Genomic DNA, 19349 nt, shown 5'->3' with positions numbered 1-19349 from the left:
GCTGGTTCTCATCCCTGTATCGTCTTTCCCTTCTCCCCAGTCTCAATGCCCCCCTTGTCCTCTGAGAGCCCCGGCTGAGCTGGACCCGCTGTCCCCGCTCCTTCACTGGTAAGACCCCCAGACAGGAGACAGGAGAGGGGCCAGGGTTAGATAGGATAGGCCAGGGTTAGACAGGAGAGGCCAGGGTTAGATAGGAGAGGCCAGGGTTAGACAGGAGAGGCCAGGGTTAGATAGGAGAGGCCAGGGTTAGACAAGAGAGGCCAGGGTTAGATAGGAGAGGCCAGGGTTAGACAGGAGAGGCCAGGGTTAGACAGGAGAGGCCAGGGTTAGACAGGAGAGGCCAGGGTTAGACAGGAGAGGCCAGGGTTAGACAGGACAGGCCAGGGTTAGACAGGAGAGGCCAGGGTTAGACTGGAGAGGCCAGGGTTAGACAGGAGAGGCCAGGGTTAGACAGGAGAGGCCAGGGTTAGACAGGAGAGGCCAGGGTTAGACTGGAGAGGCCAGGGTTAGACTGGAGAGGCCAGGGTTAGACTGGAGAGGCCAGGGTTAGACAGGAGAGGCCAGGGTTAGACAGGAGAGGCCAGGGTTAGACAGGAGAGGCCAGGGTTAGACAGGAGAGGCCAGGGTTAGACTGGAGAGGCCAGGGTTAGACAGGAGAGGCCAGGGTTAGACAGGACAGGCCAGGGTTAGACAGGACAGGCCAGGGTTAGACAGGAGAGGCCAGGGTTAGACAGGAGAAGACAGGGTTAGACAGGGCTACTATGAACCCCCAACCCCCAGCAAGATCACCACATCCAGGCTTGCATTCTTCCATCTACTCCAGTCATTGCCCAGATCTGGTCTCACCCAGCCAAGCCCCAGTCTACCTGATCTGTCTACCTCGTTATAGACATTATCCTGTCCTATCTGCCCATCTCCCCTATCCTCCACATGTCTGCTGCTGTGTGTCACATGCTGCAGGTTGCAAAGTGTGTGTTTCAGGTTGCTATGTGTCTTGTGTGTTTTTGTGGGAGGTGTGTATATGTCAGGGAGGTGTGTGTGTCTGTGTGTGTAGTGTATATTTCAGGTAAGAGAGTGTAATTACAGCAACAGGTTGTGTCGTAATTAGGGGCCGTGGGTCGGCATGGTAACCTCGTGGTACACCAGAGCACTCCAACATGATGTCTCTAACATCTCTCTGTTTAATGTCTGAGCAATCTCTCTCAACTTTCTCTCTGTCTCTCTTTCCTCCCCCCCTTCCCACAGTTTTTCCATGAGAGTGGGGCGTTAGCAGTAGGCCATCAACAGGAAATTCCAAACCAAGAGGGGGGGTGTGGGGTGGGTGGTAGGATAGGGTAGGGGGAGAGAACGAGAGCCTCAGCACCCCTGACTCTCCCTCTCCTGCTCTCTCCCTCCCTTTTACCCTGTCAGACTATTTCCGTCTCTCCCGTTCTCTCCCTCTCCTTCTCCCCTTTTCTCTCTCCTAACTTTTCTCTACTTCGTGCCACGGTTATAAGGCACAAAGCCTTACACAGCAGAAACGCTGGTGGCTGTACTCGCTCTCTCCCTGTGTTTCTCTCTCCTTTCCGGATTGCCCTGCATCTCTCTCTCCCCCCTGACTCAGAGAGGCGCCTGCTTGCACTGCGGTAGAGCTGCAGAGCACTATGGGTAAAGCTTTAATTGACTAAATTGCATACATCTGGTGGGAGCTCTTGTCTGGAGGTGTGTGTGTGCGTGTGTGGTAACTTTGATGCAGAGTGGTGATACCTTGTGAACAACGGAAGAGCAGAACAGCTCCCCCAGGCCAGAGCTCCTGTCAATTACTGGAGTTTCCATTCAAAACAGAGGTGGAAACGTTTTGCTCGTGCACACACAAACATTTACCGGAAAACAGACGTAAAAGCATACTCACAATACACACGCTCTCTCACACCAAAGTAAACAAACTTTCACTAAAGCACTCACACAAGCAGTCATGTTAGGTAATGGTGTGTTGTGGCTGGCTGTTTCTGGTGTTAATGGCTGTTTCTTTCCTCTTGATGGCCTGTGTGATAAGAACAGATTCTGGGCAGGATTGGCTTCAGTGTGGGGGTCAGGGGTTAAAAGCATGGCTACATCATACATACTTAACGGCTCTACCCAGTGTTCAGATATTGTTCAATAATGTTTGTCTAAATGACTGTGGTGGTGTTCTCACTGTGCTGGCCATACTTTAATGTGTAGTGGTGCGGACAGCCTGAGCAGGGCAGGAGAGGTCGTTAACGAATAGTCAAAGGACCGAACGCTGTTCTGCACTCCTCCTTTTTCCATCTATTCTCCTGCTCTTCCTCCTCTATCACTCACCCACTCTTTCTTACACGTTCACCAACGCTCTCCAGTAAAGGAGCTTTCACTCCCTCCCTTCTGTCTTTCTCACTCTCTCTTCCTCTGTTTTGTCATTGCTGTTCTTTAGCTAGCTGGATGGATGCCGTGTGTGTTTAGTTTCCCCTAGCAGAGGTACAGTAGTCAGTGGAAGCCTAGCTGTAGCTCCGTTCCATCCTGTTCGGAGGTTATCTCAACTGTCTGGAAAAGCAGGAGACAGCACCCCCCTCCCCACCCAGCCCTTGTCCATCTGCTGTTACACAATGTGTGTGTGGGTGCGCGTGGATGTCTATGTATCCCCGCTGTATGCTGTTAATGGAAATGGCATCCCAGAATTCTGTGCAGCAGGAGGCTGAATGCTGTGAATGCTTATTGGCTACGCTGCTGTGGTGTCAGGGGAGGTGGGGGAGGAGGAAAGGGAAGAGAGCTGTTTACCATCTTCTCCACGAAGAGCAAAAGGGGAGGGCAGGGGATTTAATCTAGCTAGCATTTTCTCTCAATTTCAATTTATTTTCCAATTCAATAATGCTTTATTGGCATGAATGAGGGAGCATTGTTGCCAAAGCCATAAAGAGTGAATACAATATAGCCTATGAAATGGAATACACTTATATTTGTCAAATAAAATAAAATAATTAATCAAGGAAGAAAACAACGATTATGATACTACACAAAGTGAAATAGGTGAACATGTATCAAAACAAATCGATATACAATATCAAAGACATTATTATGAGGTTTCAACTACATTTACATTTAATCATTTAGCAGACGCTCTTATCCAGAGCGACTTACAGTAAATTCAGGGACAGTCCCCCGAGGCAAGTAGGGTGAAGTGTCTTGCCCAAGGACACAACGTCATGTGCACCGGCCGGGAATCGAACTGGCAACCTTCAGATTACTAGCCGATGCTCTAACCGCTCAGCCACCTGACTCCCCTTTTAAACTGTTAAACCCTGTTAACTACTAAATACAACGCGAGTGTAATGTTATGCGAGAGAAAGACAAAATCTAATGTAAGTTCCACTGTCTCTCTCTTGCTTTCTCTTTCTCTCTACATCAAGCTTTCCTCTCCTCCAGAAGTAAAAGGAAGGCTATGGGAATTTATCTAGCTAGCGTGTTTGTGTCAGTGTCTCTCTTTCTCTCTGTGTATGTCTCTCTCTCTCTGTGTATGTCTCTCTCTCTCTGTGTGTATGTCTCACGTGTGTGTGTCTCTCTTTTATTCAGACTTTTTTCCATGCATTAGTGTTCATCAAACTACAAGGGTTCTTGAGTGTGTCCCTCCTCTCTCTTTCCCTCTCTCTCTCCCTCTCCAACATGGGCAACACACAGGCAGCACACACACACACACTGGCAGTTCATTTGATTCTGGCTTGTCAAACTGCAATTTCTTTGTAAAACAGTCCTGCGTTTGAAAACATATTGTCTGTACTGTTTTACCAGTCTTAGTTGCATAGACATTGATCCATCCACCCACCCACCCACCGGTCATAGGAGGATAAATCATCAGTTCTGATGCTATTAAAGGAGGTCTTGGGCTTCTCTCGGCCAACCAGTCATTGGTGCTGGTCCACTCTGCCTGATGAGAGGGGCAGCCTATTGATTGTTCCATTGTTTGTGTGGCTAGCCGTGGACATGCTGTACCTCTCTGACTGTTTTCTCTTGCTCTCTCTTTAACTCACTACTCCTTCCATCTCTCTTTGTCTGCAATGTCTATGTTTAAAATGGATGTACGTGGCTTTAGATAACAAGAGGCTGTCAGATATTACAGCTGTAATATAGCCTATATTTAGTCGTGTGTGTGTGTCTGTGAGGTGGCACAGAATGTGAAGAATTGCTCATCCTCGAGGGGAAGTTGTAGTCTGTGGGAGAGAACCTGAGAGCTCGTCAGCGTAAAGTTCACCTTAGTCAGGCTGAAAGAGCTTCATACACCCGCGATTCTGGCTTCTATACACCCTACATGTACACACACACACACATTTTGAATATATGCCAACAGAGAACCTCCACTGTAAAAAAAAAAAAAAAAAAAAAAAAAAGACCTGATGTGAGAGTTCACAGACAAGCACATATACTCTAGATTGTAGCTGGTAGCCCCAGCCCCAGGTCTCGGCCTGCTTTGCTGTGCTCTGCAGTGGCAGCCTTTCATCCTGCCCACTGATATATAATTCATCGGGGATCTGACAGAGGGAGCGCCTACACACAGACACTCCGTGCTGCACCAGGCCAAATTAACATTCAGTTTGGTACCCCGCAACGCTCCCACTCAACCTCCTTTAGTAGGCAAGTCTGTGTGTGGAAAAAGCACTGTGGGTTCCGTGTCTGTGTTTTGCGTGTGCACCAAGCATGTAGGCATGGGGAACATTATTGCCAGCCTCTGTCGGTACCGTGTGTGTGAGAGGGTCAGAACTCAAGTTTTTATCCAGTTTGGCTCTGTGTGGATTGGTTTCCAGAATGGCTGCTGTCCAGTGCTGTAGTCGTGCCGTACCAAGCGTTGGACTCTAAGATCAGGCTTCCACACCTGATTGGCTGGTTTCTTGTTTTTCTAGCAGCCTCAGTCAAGCCAAACGGCCCCCGTGGTTTCTCAGACCATCCCCCTCTTCCTCCCCAACACGTGGGCGTGCACACACACACACACAGACTTGACTAAAGATGCTCTCCACCCATATAGTCTGAGTGGTAGTCTACCTCCCCTACACTGACTGTGTCTCTCTCCTATCCAGCTTTGATTCTGGGATTCAGGAGAATGCTTTATCTTCCATCAGCCATTCACGGCGAGCCATGAGCTTCCAGAGACGAGCGCAATGGCGTAGTCATTGGATGTTGTTTTTCTTCCTCTTCTCTGTAAAGGTCACATCCCCTCATCTCCTCCCCTACGCTGTGTTCATTACCCAGCTCCTCTCCGTACCGCTCTGCGTTTATTTTTACCTCCTCACATAATCCTTAATTAATGCAGCCTCCTTCACACATCTCTCTCTCTCCCTCTCTGTCTGTTTCTCTATCTCGTGCACGTGTACACTCATAAATGAGCGTGCACAACTGAAAACCCATCTCATCCCCTGTTACCTATTCCCTCATCACACACAGCACTACTGATCCGTTCTGACAGGAACAGTCTTCTGAAAACAGACGGGAAACTGGAAAACAGACACACTTCTTTATACCCCCCCCCCCCCCCCCCCCCCCCCCCCGTTGGATAGGTCACGGTGGTGGTTGAGAGCTTGCGGAGAAGGCCAGTCAGCTGTCGAGGTCGGGATGAATGAGGTCGGGATGAATGGAATTATAATCTGCTTGTTGTCCCAGTGCTCTATAATCCAGGTCTGCATTTATATACTGCTTTTCTGCCTTATGTACTAACGTGACAGGCTCTATGGAAAGCTGCGTCACATACTGTGTGTGTGTGTGATCTCCCCCGCGAGGTACAGCAGGGTCATCTGTCCATCCCCCTCTGTGAGCTGTGAGGCTCGTTAGTTTGGTATAGTGGGGGCTGAATGCTGTACTGGTATTTTAGTGTGTGTGTGGATAGTTTGTGTGTGTTTGTGAGAGCTTGTGAGAAGCTGCTCAGAGGGATAATCCTTGAGCACTCCTCCTGTCAAGCCAATGAACCAGCCAGCCAGCTAGCAAAACAAGCAGTTCATCAGAGACAGTAACACAGGCTGTTAGACAGACAGCAAAGCAGGCAGGAAAACGGCCCATTTCCTTGTCAGTGTGTTGTGTAAGCTTGTGTGGCAGATCAGCTCTCACACTACTGCTCATGGGCCCACTACTGGCTCTCTCAGGCCCTAGGGTGTGTGTGTGTGTGTTTGGACTTCTTCGAATACTAGTAGTGCCTGCTAAGAATATGTAACTGAGCCTCTGTCTCTCCCCTCTTTCGCTAACCCATATCTGGTTATGAGGAGGGGGTAGTGTGATGCAGGACAGTACTGCTCTGGTCTGCCTATGATGTAACTTGAGAACCTAACTTGGGGCTAGTAGAGGCTGTGTGGTGGGTTTAGTGGAGGCTGTGTGGTGGGTCGAGTAGAGGCTGTGTGGTGGTTCTAGTGGAGGCTGTGTGGTGGGTTTAGTGGAGGCTGTGTGGTGGGTTTAGTGGAGGCTGTGTGGTGGGTTTAGTGGAGGCTGTGTGGTGGGTTTAGTGGAGGCTGTGTGGTGGGTTTAGTGGAGGCTGTGTGGTGGGTTTAGTGGAGGCTGTGTGGTGGGTTTAGTGGAGGCTGTGTGGTGGGTTTAGTGGAGGCTGTGTGGTGGGTTTAGTGGAGGCTGTGTGGTGGGTTTATTCGAGGCTGTGTGGTGGGTTTAGTCGAGGCTGTGTGGTGGGTTTAGTCGAGGCTGTGTGGTGGGTTTAGTGGAGACTGGGTCTAGTAGAGGCTGTGTGACGGGGTCTAGTGAAGGCTGTTTGGTGGGACTGGGGAAGTGAGGATGCTGTTTCCTGTGTAAATGGCAATATAGACCCATCTTTCATAGAAGATAAGAAGAGCTAAGACGACTATTCCAAGACACAGACAGGCTGGCACACATAGTCATTACTACCTCAGCTGTGTCCTCTCCCTCCCCCATCTCTCACGCCCATCTCAGTTTTTCTCCTCCTCTCTTTCCCTCCCTTTTCCCTTCACTCTTTGCCTCATCTCTTTTCAATAGTTCTTTTGCTTTCATATGATTTCCTTCTCTGACTTTCTCTGTCTCATTGCCTGCTCCTAGTAAGTTGGCCTGGTCCCTGTGTTGCTAAGCAACAGGATGTGTGTGTGTGTTGTTGTGGTAAAGTCAGGCGCTCTCAAAAGAACGTCTATCATTTCTGTTAGTCCAGAACATGGAGAGATCTGAAGCAGAAGGGTATTACAGATAAAAGGATGACTATCCCATGTAAGAATTCTGAGGAGGAGGATGATGATGAGAGGGACGCAGGTCGGAGGGAGGAGGAGTACAGGGGAGCGAGGCGAGGAGAAAAATGGTGAAGAAAAAAGGGCCCGACGTTCAGAGAGACGGGCGTTCTGGGCCAGTATTGGTCAGAAAGGGAGAGAAACCGGGGGAGGGGGGGAAAGATCGAGCTGGGATTCGCCGTGCTCTGAATTGAATATCAGATGGGGGTAATTGGATTTGTCCCCTCACAACCCCCTCCCTCCACCCTGCTCCTGTCATGTTCCTAGAGGAACTAAGGTGGCTGCAAGCCTCCCAGCCCCTCCTGACAGAACGTTCTGGAGAGACCAGGACTGCTGCTGGCAGTCAAGGCTGCGAAACGGACATCTTTGTTGAGCTCCCCTCCACTGGAGCTCCTGTACCTATGTGTGCGTGTTTGTATGTGTGTTGTGCAGGTCAGGGGCTGCAAGGACCCGCCCTGGGCGCTGGTTGCCAGGATACAGGAGACTGGCTCCGCCTGGCTCTATTTACACACTAAACAGGGCCGCACATCTAACACTCAGCACCTCACCATGCTACACACACACACATCTACTCCCTCACTGACTGTCTTATGAAATGTAAATACAGCTTCATGGGGGATGAGGCCGGGGATGAGGTCAGACCCAACACACAACGTTAGTTGCTATTTGAACGATAGGGACAGGCCTGTGGTTATGGAGTCACTTTGAATGAAATGACCCCCACCCTTCTCTCTCTCACACACGCACACCCACCCCGCAGTGCAGCTGCTATGTGGTCTTCTGTAGGTTATTAGAATGGGAGCAGCTGTCTGGAGAGGAGAATGTGAGTGCTGTGTGTTGGGGTAGGCGTGGCGTTGGGGGGTGGGAGGGGGGGGTGGGCAGGGCTTTTATCTCTGCCGTAGCAGCAGGGGCCTTCAGAACACCCCTCATCAGCACTGGGTGTGTTTGTGTGTGCCCACGCACGTGCGCTCACGCCTTTGTGTGGATATTCCTCTGTGTGTGTGTCAGTTAAAGACGGAGAGAGGGAGCAAGAGGAGAGAGCGGCGTCCTGCAGTGAGCTGAAGAGCTGGCCTCCGTCTGACCGCAGTGGGAGTGGCTCCTGGGAGGGGGGGAGCGAGGGATGGGGGGGGGTGAGCGTATGTGCTGGGAGTCTTCTGTCCTGCAGAAGAGAAGGATATCTCTCCTCCCCCAACTAGCCTTGGTCTCACACAGGGGCCCCTGATGTCACCTCGACAGCTTCAGGTTGACATCAGCAGCAGAGCTGGAGTTGCTATTTGTCGCTCTCTCTTTTTGTTTGTTTGTTGAGCGTATAGTACTCGAGTACTTGCTATATTAGTAAATACTATATTAGTACCTACTTTTGTGGAAGGTTCTGGACTAAAGGACCCTGAGCATCTGTTAAGTGTAGCTGCTGCTTTAGAACCTTGTTTGTTTGTTTGTTTGGCGCCCTGTCACAGTGGAGTTGGGATCTCTTTCTTTCTCTATCTCAGAGCCATAGCTAAGGTTCACAGGAAGTGATGTGTAAGAGGCAGATTTGATTGGAGGTTTATTAATATATACTATAAAAATTATTAACTGTTGATTATGAGCAGTTCTGTCCTGTATTTGAAGGCAAACCACTGCCCAGAGACAATGTACTAATGTATGACTGTGAGCAGTGAGGTATGCAGCCTTCCTAATGGGTTGTGTTACAGTAGGTATCACAGTAGTGGAGGCCAGGGGGCGGGGAGGGATTGACCAGGGGTCAGTCCTAGTAAACACACCTCCAATGGCATCTTATCAAAGAGCTCATTCAGCCCTCCTCACCCTGAATCAGCCAATAGCACGGCGCCTTGGAGGGAGAAGGCCGTCAAAGCTCATCTGTGCTTGAACCCTCCCCCGTCTTTCCACCAATCACAGGCCAAGACGCCTTTCTGGTCCACAAGCAAACTGTCTGAGATGTTCACAAACTTATAAATCTTCTGGAGATGGATAGAGACAGAGAAAAGGGAAAGAGATGCTGATAGGAAGCGAGGAGAAAGACTGATGGTGTACTCATGTTGAAAGTGGAAGCAGCAGGATCGAGTGTTGGATTAGGGCTTTTACTGTACCTACCAGTAAGCTCATATGGGATGAATTAGAGCTGGCAGGCTCAGTCTAACACGTACACACACACATATAGATAGCAGATGCCGTGTAGCCTTTAATTAGGATGGAAAAGTCAGGCGACAGGAAATTTGGCTCGTGTTTTGGAATGGATGTTATTGTCTTTCCTGTGTGTCATGTACCTGGTGGTGTGTGTGTGTGTGTGTTCTACTTCCTGTTAACAGATGATAGCGCACACATGCAGACACCCCACAGCTCAGCCCCGGCCATACTGCCAAAACACCACATTCTGATCCACAGTCTGATCTGGTTACAGTCGACAAGGAGGAGATTTGTACCTTTATTATTTGGAGTAAATGAGATGATGTAGGCAGCCATGGCCGCGTGTCGTGCTTGTTGTTTTTCCATCGAATTCTGTTATAGTATATAGATCCTTAAATAGGAGGGTGCTTGTTGTTCCCGAGATCGTGTTGACCTAATTTGAGCTGTGTGTGTGTGTGTGTCATGCTGCGTGGTTTGTTTATCTCCAAGAGTAGTTGACCTCAACGCCCCTGTGAGCATGGTGTGGGTGTGGGAGGCACTGAAGGCCAGAAGGGAGAGATGAAGGGATGATGGGTTAGGTAGAAAGAGAGAGCGCGCAAGGCCTGTGGTTTGCGCCGTCTCACTTACCTTATCCCGGCAAGAGAAAAGAGCAGGAGGCCTCTGTAGCTCCTAGCTGGCTGGCTGGCTGGCTGGCTGGCTGGCTGACTGGCTGGCTGTTTGCCTGACTGGCTGTTTGCCTGGCTGGTTGAGGGGATATAAATAGCCGTCTTTGAATAGAAGGCTGCCGAGGGATAGAGATGTGGGGCGGTCAAAGAGGGGGAGGACTTTGGCGCCAGGGCAGAGCAGAATGCCCAGCGTCCCTGTGTGGAAGAAGGTTCAGCCCAACCATCGCTGCACACACACACACAGGCAAGATAAAATGCATTACGGAGGGGAAAAGGGAAAATATTGTGTAACTATGGATCATTTATTCAAGGTAATATCCTCTCCATGAGAACAGGGGAACCTAAAGAGAGTCCCGGAGCAGAGTGTGGATATTTAACTACTCAGACGTGGGTAGAATGGTAGAGTAACAGGGTAGAGTAGCAGGGTAAGAGTTAGAGCAGGGAAGGAGACAGGGCAAGGTAGGAGACAGGGCAAGGTAGGAGACAGGGCAAGGTAGGAGACAGGGCAAGGTAGGAGACAGGGCAAGGTAGGAGACAAGGCAGGACAGGGCAGGTTACCAGGGCAGGGTACCAGGGCTGTGGGAGCTGTTGTCCAGACATGCCAGAGCCATGAAGACATTCCTCAGCTGTTACTGAAAGGCTCAGAGCTGCTGCTGCTATTGCACCATACCTGTCACGCTCCACAACATGTTATTTAAGCTGACCCTTCAACTGGTCCACTCCCTTTTGACAGTGCTAGTCCTGTGTGCCAAGTGGGAGTGCAAAATGACTTTTTCTGAATCCCTCTGTTCCTCATTCCTAGAGTGCATTTAGCTAATTCACCACCACAAGCCACACACCAGCTAGCCTGAATTAGACACACTGCTCCTTCTCCAGCTCCCTCCCCTGCTCTCCTCTCCCTGCTCCCCTGCTCCTCTCCTCCCTGTCCTCCAGCCAGCCAGGAAGAGGCATTGTGTGGATGAAGCCCGATGGACCGGCTAACTTGGAGTGACCGAGCGGAAATGTGTTAGAAAAGGGTCTGTGAATGAACAGGTGCTAACGTGGTCTTTCTCTCTCCCTTTCTCTCGCCTTCCCTCCCCCCCTCTCCTGTGGCAGACGCTCGATGACGATGCAATGGCAGCGTGAATGAGGTTTGGCGTGGCGAGAGCTGAACGATGCCCAAGGGTGGGGGTTCCAAACTCCCCCAGCTGGAAGACTTCCCCCTCAGCACCGACATGGTGGAGAAGCAGGGTGGGAAGAAGGTAGGAAGCTCTCCTGGACACACACACACATGCACACACACACACTCTGAAACACATGAAGCAACACACGCCCACACAGTGTAACCCAGTTTGCAGATTCCAAAAATTCATGCCTGCTATGTTAGGCCTATGTTGGGTAGACAGATTTTTTTATGCTAAGGACACTTGTTTTAAAACTACATTGAAGACTTAAGTATCTTTTCCCCATGCTTGATAGGACTTGTTTTTTAGAAAACTGGCTGTTCTTTTACCCAGTGCTGGTAGCTCAGGATGCAAAGCCATGTTTGCTGTGACCATGGCCAATGTTCCCTCTAAGCTGCGCGCCTGCACAGCCGCGCAGACCAGTTGAAAGACCCGCGCACTAGATTTTTCAGACCACGCACTAGATTTTTCAAACCGCGCACAAAATTATTATTTTACAAAAACAATAAATGTTCAGCTGATTGGCCAACTGCGGCAAAGTCCACTTCACGTTACAATGTCACTCTAGGCTACACGCAGGCTTTCAACAGAACAACGACCCTGGCACTCAGTTCAAGCTTTAGCTTTACAGGCGCCCCCAAAAAAGGGGCAGTTTTACATTTAAACACGAATGGCTTGATGAAGACGTTCGAACGGACACAAGCGATGGTCCAGGTAGGCTGGTGAAGCTTTCTGATATATTTAGCTACGAGGAAGCTAGCGGGGTTCTCTGCAAACTTTGCTCAGAGTACTGAGTTTTTGCACTCAGACAGATTTCTATTTGCTCAGTGCGGAAATAAATTAGAGGGAACATTGACCATGGCTCTGCTCATCATAGTCCCACTGTCCACAATCCTGTGACAATTCTCATGGTGGCTGTTGCAGGTCTGGTTTAGTATGGACCATCCAGTTCTGGAGGTGTCTCAAGGCTACACAGCACGATGTGTCAAATGGGAAACCCTTGACCGTAGAACACAGTCACCTGTCATCTTACGATTCATGAGTGGCCCAGCTAACCCTGACCCACAAACAAATACACTGAGCTACCCCAGTTATTGACAGAGGTCAACTCCAGGCTGTATACATGCCCTTCAGCCCAGTCGCCAGACCAGCCCGTGTAATGGCTTCCCTGGGCCCCCGTGTGACTGGCCCACGGCTCTACATGGAAGACTAATTAGGATGAGAGGGAGCTTGTTCTTCTCAGCTAGCATATGTCCCTGGCTCAACATAGCTCTAGAGCCATACCCCTGCCCATCCTCTCGAAGCTTACTTCACGGACAATCGTGGAGCAACAATTGGAGCTGCTGTCACAGTTCTTCATGTGTGCATGTGTCTGGTGCCTGGGTTCAGACCACAGCAAGTCCACAGGTGAGCTGTTTATCGGCTGGATATACCGGGGCCCCTGGGGGAACACACCAGAGCAATAATCCTCCCTAGACATCTGGGTCTGGTACGAAAGACACAGCGATTCATACTGTCTGTGGTTTTAACTCCTTACCTAATCCTAGGAGTGTTTGCATACTGTGTTTGTGTTAGCAAAGCCATGCTACGTAGCCAAGCTGTTCTGTCCTCTTGTCAGCGGCTCATCCGATGGACAGGCCAGGTTATGCGTTTGGCCAGCCATAGAGAAGCTCAGCGCTCTGGGCAGCTAGCCTGGCCTGTATGCTACAGATCTAAGCTTCTGTCTGACTTGTGATCTAATGGGATGTATTTTGGGCTTGTGGAGGAGAGCTAGCAGGCTAGATTGAAGCTCTGGGGTTTATTTAGATCCTGTACACACATATAGACATCAAACACAGCAGGATTCCAGGCAGTCCAACATACAGTACTTACCTACAGACCAAAGAATGGACAGGCATAGAGACAAGACTATTTGATACAGGGTTGGTGTATTAATTTGTAATAGGCTGTCTTATGGTCCAGGCATTTTGGTGATTGTATTTTAGAATTCATTGTGTTAGCCTAATCTAAGAGATAGAGATTTGTGTGCGTAGTTTTGTTTCACCTGTCTTTATATCTGTTTTTATCTGAATCCTTGTGTTATTGTGGTTTGTGTGTGTGTTGAAGCTGTCAGTGGGACCTAGGCGCAGACTGATGAGGTCATGCTAACGGCTGGGTCAGCAGTGTTAAGGTGTAGCTGGTGTGCAGGCAGGCGTGGATGTACACCATTCTGCACTGGATTGCATCAGACTGTTGGGGAGGGTGGAGGAAACGAGGCAGGGGGCGGGACAGAGACGGGGTGGCATAGAGAATGAAGGAGGAAGAGCAAAGAGAGCGGGAGGGGGGGAGAGGGAGAGCGTGCGTGCGTGCAAGGGAGGAAAAAAGGAGCAGGAGAAAGAGAGCGAGAACTATTGCAAGGAGACCCATAACCAGGGTGTTGTGATGGCAGCTTTGAAGCCTTGGCTCTCTCAGCTGTCTTCTAATTCTGCTCTCTCCTATCCTCCATGTGCCACAACGCACCATCGAGAACAGATTCTTTGTTTCTGTTGTGTGTGTGTGTGCACGCATATTATAATCACCTGCTAAAGTAACGTATGTTACTTTTTGTGTTTCTGAATGCTGTGAGTGTGGGGGGGGGAGTGGCGGCAGGGTGTGTTTTTGTGGATCTAGGAGCTAGCAGAGGCTGTTTGTCTCTACTGTAACATGACATCATAGTCTCATGACTGGGGCCAGGCAGGAGGCGTGGCAGATCATGGGCTGGGGGAGGGAGGGGAGGGGCCTAGCGACAGCAGAAAACACAGAGAGAAAGAGACCGAAAGAAGAATAGAGCGGAGACTAGACAGACTGACGGAGAAGGAAAGAGGAGAAAGAGGAGAGCTTGAGAGAGGGCAGAGCTAGAGTAAGGAGAAGAAGAGGAGGAATCGTGCGTTCTGCAGCTAGCTCTCTCTTTCTCTCTCCCTGTGGTCTCCACGTGGTCTTAAAGACACACACCCGGTTCCACACTCAGCTTTAGACTAATCTCACACACACACACTTCCTGCCAGCTTGTTGTTTGAAATCAGTGTGTGGTTCAGCTTTTACAGATGGACCAGTTCAGTTCCTTGTAGCTGCCTAACCAGACCTTGTCCGCCGTGGGGCTAAGTCAGGGGTTAGGTGCTCCACATTCTTGCACCAGCTGTAGGGCCACAAAGACTGTGTTCCACATCACAGACTGATCATCAGCACGCTCATGTAGTAGAGTGGACCTGTGAGCTGTAAGGGCCCCAGTCATAGCTGGCCGGCTGACTGGACCATCACTTCCAGAGCGTCCTTTCTTTCCCACCCACTCAGGCCTCTGATTCCACTTGTTGTGCTCCTCAGAGCTGCTGTCCCTTTGGACCCAGTAGGCCCTGTGGTCGGGCCGGCTGCAGCACAGTTCCATTTTAAGAATCATGTTTTGCACAGCCCCAGGCTGGAGGAGGCTGGAGGCTGGAGCAGACAGACTGCTTGGGGAGGGGACACACAGCTGCTGCCTGTCCACTCGTTGTCTCTGTCTGTCTCTCTCTCTCTCTGTATCTCTATGTGTCTACACTTCTATCTTCAGGTAGGCCTGGAAAACTGCTGCTACATTATGTATAGTGATTTGGGTCTCGGTGTCACCAAAGGCCCATGACACGTTTTTGTCTCTCATTCACCTACATCTATGCTGGTTGCGTGACAGTTGTTTCTGTTCTGTCGTTTGTCCCGCAGGATAAAGTACTGTCAAACAAGACTCCTAAACCCGACCGCAGCGATGGCGTCAAAGAGATGAAGGAGAAGGCTCCTAAGAGGAAGCTGCCCTTCACAGTAGGAGCCAATGGAGACCAGAAAGACTCTGATTCAGGTGAGACGCAAAGACATCACTTTCTCTCTCGCCAGTCAGGAAGTAGCCATTTGCGGTGGGAGAGAAGAGGTTGGAAGGGTCGGGGAGGGGTACACACACAGCTGACTGCAGGGTTGGCCGAGTGTGTGTGTGTGCGTGTACCTAATCTGGGCTCCTCTGCCAGAGTGGTGGATGGAACAGGAGAAGACCACACGTATTAGGAACCAATTACTGCAGGATTTGTCCAACACGAGGGTGAACAGAAGGGTGAGGCTGGACACCCGTGTGTTTTCTTTAATATGGGGGAGTGGGAGCAGCCTGCTGCTTATTTGACTGGGGCTCAGGAGAACGTTTGTTGATGATGATCAGGATCAACGTGGGCTTTTATACTAGAAAGCTGTGCAAGATCCAGCTCCATCTTCTCAGCTGTATCATGGATGGCTGGATTGGCTTTGTCAACCAGTTTTGCCAGTTGAAACTGAGTCCAGGCCAGGTTAGCTGCACTAACTGAGTTTGTTGTGCTTTCGGCCAAGTCAGGACTGGTCTCTGTGTGGCTTCAGAGCTGTTGTTTTAAGGTGTTGTTGACATCGGCTGCTATTCCTAGAGGTCTGGCCAAGCAGCTAACAAAAGGAAGGGTTAACGCCTGGCTGAGTACATTCTTTGCTTTAATATTATGATAGTCACTACAGTTTAGCCTTGTGTGTGTGTGTGTTTACGTCATTGAAACAGTACTTCCTCTGTCGGTTTCTAATGGGATATTTTGTGTCATTTTGGAGCGCACTCTTCATGTTTGAGACCTGGTGGTATGTGTGTGAACTAGCCTGAAGGTGTGTGTGTGATCAAGGATGAGCATGTGTGTGTGAGCCTGTGTGTGTGAGCCTGAAGCTAGCCCTGTGAAGAGGCGTGACCCCTCGCTACTCTCCAACAATGGTCTGAGGGTCTATTGTCATGGTAATGTGATCACCGCATCTCAACCTCCAGTCTTCATGGCTCGCTCCCTGCCAGTGAGTAGGCTGTTTCCCCATAACACAGACTCAGAAATGTATCTGTCTTCCTCTTTTAGCTGTCCTATTAGCTGCCCATCTTTCTGTCTTCTTTCTACTCAATCTTTGAGAACAATATCCTCTCAGCTTTCACTGTGTTGGTCATTTGTAGGATCATCTCTGTTCCGTATGTGAGCCGTAGCACAATGTACGACCAATTTGTGTTTTAGACTGAACACTAGGGGCGGAACGGTACACAGAGGTCACGGTTCGGTTCATACCTCGGTTCAGACATTAGGGTTCGGTACGAGTTCGGTACAATGGAGGGAAAAGCAAAACAAAAATGCAGAAGGCAATTTTTTTTTTTTTTGCATATCTCAGGCTGTACCACCTAGTGTAATGTAGTCTCTCCCCTGAGCTAGCTGAAACAGCCTGAAGTGTCTAAAGTAGTAAGATACCATATAAGTAAACCATACGAAACCAGAAACGAGTGAATACGGGCGTATTGAAGATGACATGTCAATTCCGATTGCTTCAGTGATTTTTGGGGCCCTCTTTGTATGTGTGTCTGTGTATGTATATCTAAAGGCTGGTTAAGCACTGTCGAGAAGATGGACAGTCTTTTTTGTCTCGTTCCAGTGATTGGCGCACCTGGGTGATGGCGTCGGATATGCGTTAGCATGTTAGATGTATTTCCACTCACACCCCACTACTGCTGAACAACACCGACACACAGTCCTTGTCTTATCCACCACTCTCTTGCCTGTACTACTGTAACTGATTGGGAAACCGAAGGGGTTCTTGTGGGTCGCCACCACTCGCCATACTTGTCCTTAGTGCTGCTAGCTAGCTCGGCTACACAGGCGGCGGCGCCAATCAGAGCTTCAGAGCTAAAGCGGGGCTACAGATTAGGTGTCCCTAAAGAACACAAGTATCTAACAGTAGTTCCGCATTACATTAATTAATTTGCACGCAAGTTTTTTTTATTTTTATACCATGTATTCTCTGTGTAAATTCATGCACCGAACTGTGACGCCCGTACCGTTTCGGTTCAATACGAATACATGTACCATTTCGGTTCAATACGAATACATGTACCGTTTCCACCCCTACTGAACACTGTCTTTGGGTTTCAGGAGTTGCCTGGATGTTTGTGTCCTATGTGGCTCAGCACTCCCAGGTCTGTTGTTACCTGTCTGGTTCCCCTCCTGCTGTGTCATTGTCTTTCCCATACACTAACCAGCAGGCTACCTCACACCTGCCCACTCAACAGTGCCCTGCTTTGTCTGTCTGATGTCTATCTCCCCACACCTGTGTATGTGTGTGTTAGGGCTGGGCGATATATAAATATAATAAATTGATATCTTTATGTGAAAAATGTACGATATTCCATATATATCTTGATATGTTTGCGTTCGCATTTAAATAATAAAAAAACATGATTTTCTTTTGCCCCCATTAGAAAACAACAAAAACAATTTAGATAGAACAGCTATTGTTACAAAGTACAAAATGTGTAGTGCAAATTTAAGCAGTTGGTATAGCATGATACTTGCAACTTGACTAAATGTACCTTACATGGAACAATTCATGCAGAGGTCCTTATGTGACAGGACAAAAAGAGAGCAGAAAAGAGTGCCTGTGCGAGTGCAATTTTCAGACACACAAACTTCGTGTGTGTGAACACAAAGGATGTTTTTTATTTTTTTTATTCGATATTTACAATATTTTCACATTTGACTTTGTTGTCAAAATTATTGCCATCTTATCGCTAGTATTCGATATATCGCCCAGCCCTAGTGTGTGTGTCTGCGTGTGTGTATCTGTGCAATTGTGTGTGTGTGTTTCTATAATCCATTTGTGTGTGCGTGTGTGTGTCTGTGCGTGTCTGTGCACTTGTGTGAGAGTTCCAGTGCTTCAGGTCTGCTGGTAGATGGGACATTCTTTACCACAGATGTCAATGCTTCCAGAGACGGCACCGTAACAGTAATTATAAAAATGATGAATTGTAAAGCCTTATCAGGCTGGGCCTGTTCTGTAATCTCTGTGGTTGTCTCTTCTCTGACTCCTGCAGTGGGCTAGCCTTCACTCTCCTCTGCACCTCAGCTCATCCCTCCCCTGCCTCTCACAACATCTACAGCGAAGGGATCGTTTTAGACGTTGCCAGTGCCATGTAGCATTTAGAACAATCAGTCTTGCATTAGCATTAAGCAGTAGCTCCGGACCGATGGCTGCTCCTGTGTGATCTGGGTGGCTCGTTTGGTGCTGCAGCAGTGGGGCCTGTTTTGGAGAGCTCTGGGTTAGCTGTGAGTAGAGCTGTGAGTAGAGCTGTGAGTAGAGCTGTGAGTAGAGCTGTGTGTAGAGCTGTGTGTAGAGCTGTGTGTAGAGCTGGGTGTAGAGCTGGGTGTAGAGCTGTGAGTATAGCTGTGTGTAGAGCTGTGAGTAGAGCTGTGAGTAGAGCTGTGTGTAGAGCTGTGTGTAGAGCTGTGTGTAGAGCTGGGTGTAGAGCTGTGTGTAGAGCTGGGTGTAGAGCTGTGAGTAGAGCTGTGAGTAGAGCTGGGTGTAGAGCTGGGTGTAGAGCTGTGTGTAGAGCTGTGTGTAGAGCTGTGTGTAGAGCTGTGTGTAGAGCTGTGAGTAGAGCTGTGTGTAGCGCTGTGTGTAGAGCTGTGTGTAGAGCTGTGGCGAGTGGGAGGGAGAGACAGTGACGTGCTCAGATCTGCTGCGTCCCACGCTTCTCTCGCACTGGCAGGCTCTCACACACACACACACACACACACACTCGGTCTCTTCCTAACTTGTTTGAAGCATGCACGTATACGGATTCACATAGGTCTACACGTGCTCTGTACGCCATCTGTGTTGAAGATCCACAGTGTTTGGAGTGACAGGTTTTGTGTGAGACTGCTGTACCTGGCAGCAGACCAGGACATTCTTACCTGCGCCTTCACTCTCCATTACTGCACTCCCTATTCATCTCTCTCTCGTCTCTCTTTTTGCTCTCCCACTCTCACCTGCCGTCATTACTTTGGTAAAGCCCAAAGTATGTCCTGCAGCCATTTCCTGCTTCCCCTGCATTCACGTCCTGTTAGTTCTCAATCCTTCTCTCTTGTGTGGGTGTGTATTTATGTCTAGCAGAGGAAGCTGTTACAACAGTCAGATCTCAACAGACTGGTATGGCCTGCTCAGACACAACGCTCCACCTCTGGTTGCAAACTCATTGGCTGGCAAGCATTCCCTGAATCAGATTGGTCCAGAAGGAGAGAATGTAATAAACGTTGTATCTACCTTGTAGAATTTGTTGGAATGACAACACCTGGCTAGTCTGGTCTTGCTAGCTCAAAGGTACAGCTGGGTCACAATCTTCTGGCTAATGACTATGT

General features: G+C 49.3%; 1 protein-coding gene across 2 annotated transcripts in view; it reads left to right on the top strand.

The window, feature by feature from the left end:
• The window catches only part of ankrd11 (ankyrin repeat domain 11), an 88522-nt gene that overhangs the window by 52585 nt on the left and 16588 nt on the right, over nucleotides 1–19349 (top strand). The window contains exons 3-5 of one of the 2 annotated variants that reach the window (XM_047041442.1): nucleotides 41–108; nucleotides 11099–11244; nucleotides 14875–15007. In XM_047041442.1, the coding sequence (XP_046897398.1) occupies nucleotides 11158–11244; nucleotides 14875–15007 (220 nt within the window). In that variant the 5' untranslated portion in view covers nucleotides 41–108; nucleotides 11099–11157. The remainder of the gene's footprint in view (nucleotides 1–40; nucleotides 109–11098; nucleotides 11245–14874; nucleotides 15008–19349) is intronic. The other variant, XM_047041441.1, reaches the window with a different exon arrangement.

Source organism: Hypomesus transpacificus, chromosome 19, assembly GCF_021917145.1.
Source record: "Hypomesus transpacificus isolate Combined female chromosome 19, fHypTra1, whole genome shotgun sequence".
Taxonomy (NCBI): domain Eukaryota; kingdom Metazoa; phylum Chordata; class Actinopteri; order Osmeriformes; family Osmeridae; genus Hypomesus; species Hypomesus transpacificus.
Note: the sequence above shows the minus strand (reverse complement) of the source record. Positions and strands in the feature narration are given on the sequence as shown.